This window comes from Alligator sinensis, unplaced genomic scaffold (assembly GCF_000455745.1).
Source record: "Alligator sinensis unplaced genomic scaffold, ASM45574v1 scaffold417_1, whole genome shotgun sequence".
Classification (NCBI taxonomy): domain Eukaryota; kingdom Metazoa; phylum Chordata; order Crocodylia; family Alligatoridae; genus Alligator; species Alligator sinensis.
In genome coordinates, this window is record NW_005842433.1 from 949631 (window position 1) to 958222 (window position 8592).

Here is an 8592-nt window from a genome sequence, read left to right on the forward strand (position 1 = left end):
TTCAGGAGCAGTAACTAAAAAGGGGAAATCCCTCCTATTCTTTATTTCCCCCTTACAATGCAGGCTGTCAAACAAAAGCTGTTGAAGAGTAACAGCTTAGGTGGTCCAGCTCTGAAAAGCGTATGGCTAATACCAGTTCTTTTATTTCTTTCTGCAGATATTGCAGTGGTGGAGATGAGTGATGCTTTCCGCCAGCCTTCCTTGTTCTACCACCTGGGGGTCAGAGAAAGCTTCAGTATGGCCAACAACATCATTCTCTACTGTGATACAAATGTAGACTCCCTGCAATCACTGAAGGTAGACCTCAAGTTAAAAGATGGATAGATATAGGTATAGATATAGAGATATATCTGAAAATAGACTCAAACTGCTGGTGACTGATGCAGACTGCCCAAGAGTTGAGAGAAAAGCCAGAAGAATCATTTGAGGTCTGAAAAATGTGTCTGCAGTGATGGCCTGAAAACACTCTATCTGATTAGTTTATCCAAGAGAAAAGTACAATGTGACATGGTCATAGTCAGTACCTATATGGGGAGGACATTAAAACCCGCCCCCCCAACTGTTTCTAATCTGAATGTATTTAGCTTCAGTTTTCAGTTATCAAATACTGTATCAGCTAGGGCAATCAATCATTGGAGCAACTTACCTGGCCATGTAGTAGACACTCCATCATTCCGGATTTTTAAATCGGAACTATATCTCCTCAAACAGCTCAGCCAGAAGTTATGGGCTTGATGAAGGAGATTGGTTCTTTGGCCTGCTTTATGTGAACTGGGTAATCATAACAGTTCTTGTGACCTGAAGGTCTATGAAACTTTCAGCATTTTCCAATTCCCATTTCATATTTTGCTAAGAGGAACCATATGTACTTTTGTCTTTTATACTAACAAAAATAGCAACAAGGAAAGAAAAAATAAAATCTTATTGAATGTGCCCACTCTAACAGGATACAGCAACTTTTGGAAAAGCACACAGGTGGAGTTCTTAAAGGTTTATTGCACAAGATCATAAGGCACTGCTTCATTGCTGTATATAATGTATCATGTATAAGCCTGATGCAGAGGTCTAATCTTTAAATATAATGTCCTGAAGATTTTCAGGCTTTCTAAAGCCTAGGATTTAAATCAGGGAGGATGGGGAAGGGGTGTCATGGGCATGTTGGTAAGTAGGTTTAGGAGAATACAAAATACGGGGCATTTTCCACACTGTTGAGCCAGATGAAATTTTAAATGTAGGCCAGGGGGAGGTAATTATTTCAGGCAGATAGCTCCCCTCTCTCTCTGCTGGTACAGCTCAGCCCAGCTCCATAGACCCCTGCCAGCCCATGCTCCTGCCACCCTGCTCTGGGCCATGCCGGCACTGGCCTTGGGACATCCATGCATGCTCCACGCTTCTGCATGCCTGCTCGCCTTCACTCCTCCCACCTCCACTTCCCCCACTTTCCTGCCTGCCTGTGGGCCGCTCTGCACCACGTGGCTCCCAGCTGCATGGCTCGACTGTGGGACTCAGCAGGAGCTGGTCTGGCCCTGAGGACTGGGGCGATCTCCCGTAGTCCTCCCCTGCCTCCTCCCCCTTCTTACCTGAATTTCCCACTCCAGTGCAGGGAGGCACAAACAGCCCCATGGTCTCAGGCCAGAAGCCTCTGCTAGGCAGGGGCTTCTGGCTGGTGGGGGCAGGCCTTGCTGTTTCAGGAGCCTGCCATGGCTCCTGTCATCTTTGACAGGTAGCCGGGGTAGATAAATATTAATTTTCTAAATTTTTAGGGGCCCTGCAGGCTAGATAGAATGGCCTGGTGGGCTGGATCTGGCCTGCGGACCGTATTTTGCCCACCCCTGGTATAGACTTACCTCTGAGTTCAGTCCTATTATTAAGAGGTTTCTTCCAATGAAGCCAGTTTAAAATAAATAAAAAAGGAAAGTTCTGAGTCATTCATACAGCCATTGGAGAACCCTTATCACATCAGCTTACAATGGAAAACCATTGTTTGGTGGGTCAACATAGTGAATGCTGACTGGATATAATGATAGGATATCTGGAGCTTTACATTACTGGACATTATTGCTCGCAGTTTGTTACTCTTTCAAGCCACGGATGAGTGGTTTCTCCTATAAGCTGAAAATCAGAATAGATTTTAGGAAATGTTAATACTTTTATACCTACCTACCTTTAAAATGTTGTTTTCCTTAGGCAACTTTGCAAGAGGTACAGCATCTTAAGCTTTAGAAAAATCTGTTTTCAAACTAAATGGTTTATTAGTAGTAGTATTATTGCAGTACTTGGTCAATACATGGGGACTGAATCATGGACTTGCTGAGTTGAAAGCATGAAGTGATGAGCCAAACCTTGAGTCAAGGGCTCTAATAGACTCCTATTTTCTGATTAGGACATAGAAGGGGACAAAATCCACACTAGTGACTGGGTGTGACTTCAATGGTATGGTTCTGAAGACCACTGAGAGGGTTACCTGTAGGTGTGCATCCAGTGCATGTTTCTGCATGAGGTGCACATTTCTGGTAGGCCCTTATGTTCCAGTCATGCTGTGTTGCATAGAACCTAAAAAGGAAGACCATGTTATGGTTAGAGATTAAGAATCTCTCTCAGAGAACCTCTTGATTAGTCTTGATGTTTTTAACTCCAGTTAAAACCATTTAACTTCAGCAGCAGGTATTTAAAAAAAAAAAAAAATCCTGTTTGAAAGTATTGTGGGGGGAAAGCAGTTGTAACAGTTACTAAGGAAAAGTATGTGAGCCAGCTTGAGAAAGAAATGGGAAGACTTGAGCTGTCATCGGTCCTGCTGTGTTCCCAAGCAGCTACTTCTGGAAAGAACAGGATTTTTTTTTTCTAGTTTTGTCCTGTTGCATGTAAATTGGGCTTCCTTTCTGAGATAAGTCTCAAATGATTCAGCCTCTTCTCATCATCTCGCAGCCAGTTGGACTGTTAGCCATCCAATTATATTTGCAACACAGAGTGCACTGATTATAGGCTCCCACAATAAAAAGCTGATGACACATGATCTATTGATGAGTTGAATTCAGTTATACCGTACTCCACTTCACTGAATGAGAACTTCAAGGAGAAGAATTTTGGTAGTACTGACTAGTCAGATGTCCTTGGAAACTGAGTACTTCCCCTCCACAGAGCATGGACATTTTTTCACCTTTTCATTTAGGGCTCCATTTCTGTAGGCTCTCCTACATACTGCTAAGCAAGAGTGTGCATGTGGACAGTTAAAACACAGCAGCTTATACATGCTGAAGCTCTATGCCCTCTGATCATCCAGTTTGCATGTCTGTTCTGCGACCACCGTTGAGAATGCCATTGTTTATATTTGAGGGGCCTGAATCCTGCAAGTATTTCATGTCCAGGACTCGTAAGTCAATAAAAGCTCAACATGTATAAATCTTGATAGTATGAATCAGATGTTCAAAATTCCCCATCGACAGGTTCAATTCAAAGTCCACTGAAGTAACGAGAGAGACTTCCTTTGTCTGCAGTTGGATTTGTGTTGGGCCCTATGTTCATGCTTAATGCTCTAGAGTTAGGAGTTGGAAGGAAAAGAATAACAGATAGGTTCCTCAGCTACTTTGAGATGGGTTTTGTGTTGGGTCCTTTCTCGGGGCTAATACAAAGTATGTGGATTGCAATGAGAGTCTTTTCACTTAAGTAGGGCCTCATACCTTCTGGACCATCATTACTGCAGACAGCAGGAGTAGAAGAGGGATTGAAGGGGTACAAGCACACCACCCCAGATTACAGACTGAATTCTGGACAAAATAGTCAAGATGCATCCCATGAAGCAGCCTGCTTGCAAGTCACTTTTGGTCGTTGTGCACCCATAGGACCTTTGTCACAGGCTTCTGATCAGATAAGACAGGTAATAGAACATAGAGATAAGGGAAAAATCCATGGTTGGATGGTCCAGAAGGTATGAGGTCCTACTCAAGTGAAAAGACTAATAACGTAGTGTATTTTATAACAGTACTTGATTATTAGAGGAGTCATTCCCTCTAGGTGTACTTGGGCTCTTGATTGTTTTGGTTTGTTTGTTTTTTAAAGTGGACTGGAAAGGGCCTGTTTCTGTTTTTTCTCTTAATTAAAACAAAAGCAGGGTGTGTCTTCAGGAAGACTCATGCTTTCTCCTTACTTTGTTGCTTAAACTGAAACACAGACATAAAGGGATGTCATGTGGCTCTAAGATGGACCTGGGTGACTGACTGATTTGACCTGACAGTGAAATGTGACTTCTCCCCTATCTGCCTTTGTACGCAGGATTTTTTTAGTAGAAGGGTGATGCATGGGAACATGGTTTGGTTTACTGTGGTCTGTTGGGGATTTTCCCCTTATTTCTGTGTTCCATTACCTGTCTTATCTGATCGGAAGCCTGTGACAAAGGTCCTATGGGTGCACAATGACCAAAAGTGACTTGCAGGCAGGCTGCTTCATGGGATGCATCTTGACTATTTTGTCCAGAATTCAGTCTGTAATCTTGGGTGGTGTGCTTGTATTCCTTCAATCCCTCTTCTACTCCTGCTGTCTGCAGTAGGTGATGGTCCAATCTTGCCAGAGCTAGGCTGCATGGTCCTTCTTTCCCAGCCAGGCAGGCAGGCAGCCAGCCAGCAGCACCCACTGAGTCATCTGAGAGTCCAATCCCAGCCAGGCTGACCAGTTGTACTTTGGCTGCCCACCCAGCTGGCAAAGAGGGGCTGAACATCTGGCAAGATCAGGCTCTCAGTTGACTCAGCAGACGCCACTGGCTGTCTGCCCAGCTGAGAGCCCAATTCTGTTGGAGACAGACTGCTCGTCCCCTCTTCCCAAACTGGGCGCACAGCCAGCAGTGCCTGCCACATCCTGCCAGCCCCAAAGGCCAAGGGCCCGATCCTGACCGCGCCCTCCCTTTTCCAAAATCCTAGCTCATCTGTTCCTTTTAGTCTGGTTATTGTGGAAAACTTTAGTCCAGGATAAATATTTCAGAATGCTGTAAAATATAATATCTGTAAATGTTTAGTGGCCAATTGTATTAATCATATCAGTCTTCTAAGGGTATGGACAAGTGTACATTTCTAGCAGCTTCAGAAAGTAGAGGGGGAGCTTATGCGTGGGAGTACGCAGCAGCTATTGCATTGTGCAGTTGTTACACGCACACAAGCCTGGATGCAGCAGGCTTAAAGTAATAAAATTCTTCCAACATTTTAATTACTACAGACTCGTGCACACCTAATATTTACAATGTAACAGCTGCTGCATGCTCCCCCTACCTTTTTGAAGCTACTACAAATATACATTTGTCCACACCCTTAAAGGCTATTCAAGTTCTGATTTTAATATTTCAATTTTTTTTTACAGGAAATTATTTGCCAGAAGAATAATGTAAGTCTGAGTTTGCTTGCTTGCTTGCTTGTTTTGTTTTTAATCTTAATTCCTAATGCTCAGGTTTCTTTTAGTCTTCACATTGTATGCACTATGCTCTTTTCTGTCTACTTCACTAAATATTCCCCTGCTGTATTGCTCATAGTACCGTTTTTAGTCTGTTGCGTTCAGAATGCCTCCACTCCCAGCAGCAAACCTGGATACATCATTTCATAAACCTGTTGCTAGGTACCAGGTTCACTTTCTCTGTTTTATCTCTGTCTCTTCCTCTCAATAGTTTTTTCCTCTCTGCCTTTCTTTGTTTCTCTTTTTATTTCACATATGCTCTTTCCTTTGCAATACCGTTATTTTCTCTCTCTCCCCCAAATTTCTTCTTCTCTCCGACTTATTTTCCTTAAAGACAACTTAACCACATGAATGCCCTTCTCTGACTCGTATGTACAGCATACATTTATTTTACCTTCAAACATTCTGTGTGCTTGTGACAGGCATGTCTCTCACATATACACACATACCTGTGCATCCATCTGTGCCCTAAGAATGGTGGTCTGCAGAAGCTGGGACTTTCATTCCCATTTCTCTCAGGACAGATACGCTGATGCAATTTCAGACAACCCTTCACTGACTGGAAGCCATTTGGTTTCCTAGTGCAGCATTTGACACTGTTCAAATCTGTTGCATTTACTGTATAGTAAAATACTGTCCCTGCTGCTGTGTGCGCATACAACTGCAAACATGTACAGATGTAGGCAGGGCATGATTCTTAGAGATTTACTGCATCAGGTTAGGAGACTAAAGCTCTGGGTGTTTAGTTGCCACCTTGACATTAGCAGGTGGGAAAAGTGCATTGCTACCACAGGCTAATTTTAGGTTAAAATGACCACGCTAGTATACCAGTATTAAATTCATTCAGTTTTTAAATATAATGTGTATATAATGGCTTTAATTTGCTTGTCAGTGTTTCAGTTACAACCTGATATCCCCTGGTCTTCACTGGATTATATATACAGATGAGACAGGTAATGGAGGGTGGACCAGCACTGCTGGAGTTATATCTGGCAGACTCTTTTGGCCAGTAAACATAGTGTGTCTTGTGGATATTTGAGGGCAGTATTAGGACCCTGAATAAAGACAGTTAATTTGGTAAAACAAAAAGTGAGGATTGTTTTAGAAACCAGGTGATGTGACTACAGAATGTTTTCCTACAAAGTGAGGCCTGTGGTATGGAGCGCCTTCAAAATGAAGGATTGAAGACATCCAGACCCTTATAGGAGGTACTCTGTCTATCCTGCTGTTCTGGCTCTGGTTCCCAGCCACCAATGCACTATAGGTGTCTGCAGCTTGGCATCCATTCTTTTTCTGGAATTGCCTCCTATCCCTAAATGGGCTTGGGTTTAAGCACTAAGGTTGCTTTGTGAACCCTACAAAAGAGCAAGCTATTGAGCCATTCTTTTTTTTTTTGACATTGCAAAGTTTTACAAAACTGTTCATGTGTACACAGTACAGATGTACATTTCCCTAAAGTTCAACTTTAGAAACTGACCAATTTTTGCCTTAGGTAACTGTTGAAGTTATCTTAGCGGCTTCATTATATTTTTTACTTTTCTGAATTTATTTCAAATGATGACTACTCCACATTCTGGAATACTTCTGTAGATATCTTAATCTAAGTATGAATGACTTCTGGATCTTCTCTTCTGTTAAGAAATTGAAAAGGGTATAAGCTAAAAATTCTCTCTAATTTTAAAAAGCGCTTGTGAAAGCCACTTTTGAGAATCTGTGTAGATAATGTTGCTGCAACAGAACAATTTTCCCACATCTTCCTACAGATAAAAATGAGCTAAAAGACAATCACGTAAAACAATAAAAAAGACAATCTCAGGGTAGACTAGATGGCAATAATCTGGACTAAATTAATTTGCAGCCCTTGGCCATTACAAAAAAATTTAAAGCAAAATATTTTCTAGGTGGCTGAATGTCTACACAGGAACAGGCTTTAGGAGAGGAAACCCAGTAAGTAAGAAATGAACAGGAAATATAATGCAGAGCATTATATGTTCTGTTTTTTTTAAATCTGAAATGGAGGATGAGATGATAGAATTGTCATCTACCTTAAAAAAATGTTTCAGTAAATTTTAACATAAAATGTGTTCTTAAAGACTTATAGATTGTTACATAGGCATGCTTGGAAACATCATTTCTCAGGAATAAGTATGATCTTAGTTACTAATTCTGGGTTCTGTTCACAACCCTGTCACTGATTTACTGTGTGACCTTATCCAAGTCACTTGGAAAGAGGGTAGTCAGATGTTCCATTTGCATTTCTTATCAATGGCAGTTTGGCACAATTCTCACTTTTTTCTTTGAAAATCTTCTCAGTTACCTGAACCTCAATTTGCCTTGTTTAAATAGTTCTTGCCTCCCAGAAATGGTGAGATCTCCCTTAGTGAAGTGCCTGTAAAATACTCCGAGACTTTTGAATAAAGTTAACTCAGTGTAAAATAATATTAGTTTGTTCTTCGGGGAACACTATTATGTAGGTGATTTTAAACTAGGTATCAAATTAAAAATAATGAATAATCAGAGGTGTGGGAACCCCTGGCAGTGCTAGAATGCTGTTTACTAACATACAAACATCACTAGCTATGGAACAATAGCATCTTGTACCACCAAGGCGTTAAATGAGTTACAAAATAGGCGCTAGTGTGTCAGAATGTTCGTCTTTGTTGAACTTTGTCTTCCTAAAACCAGAAGGAAAAAAATCCACTTCCAGCAATATTACCTTGTATTGGTTAGGTAAACTCTATAGAAATCTGCATAGGCAGAGCAGGGGGACGGTCGCAGCACATGATCATTTCCTGTTACAACATGATGTTATAGTTTGTTCAGTTGAAAGGGTTTGAAAACAACCAGTTTGCTTATTCTGCATATGTCAAAGCTAGTGGTGTTTTGACAGGAGAGGGAGGAGTGATATTTTGACAGGAGATAGCTATTTTGATGTTTATGAGTTTAAGCTTTGTTTTTGCTGCTATCTAATCTTTGAGGTTATACTAGCAGTGGAGCAGTTCTAAAGTTCTTAAGGAAGAACTTCCATTTTAAAGCAATTGTGGTATAAAGTTGTTTATGCTAACTACTCAATTTCTGTTTAATTCTGTGGCTTGCATTTTACCTCCTTGGGAAAAATAGCTGTCCTTCAAGTTCATCGGTGACTTTTATTTCAGTTCC

General features: G+C 41.4%; 1 protein-coding gene across 1 annotated transcript in view; it reads left to right on the forward strand.

Annotated features, from left to right (window-relative positions):
* Positions 1 to 155: 155 nt before the first annotated feature.
* The window catches only part of MAP3K5 (mitogen-activated protein kinase kinase kinase 5), a 106644-nt gene continuing 98207 nt past the window's right edge, over positions 156 to 8592 (forward strand). Inside the window, 2 exon segments of the mRNA XM_006030266.2 lie at positions 156 to 297; positions 5344 to 5367. Of these exon segments, the coding sequence (XP_006030328.2) occupies positions 175 to 297; positions 5344 to 5367 (147 nt within the window). The 5' untranslated portion in view covers positions 156 to 174.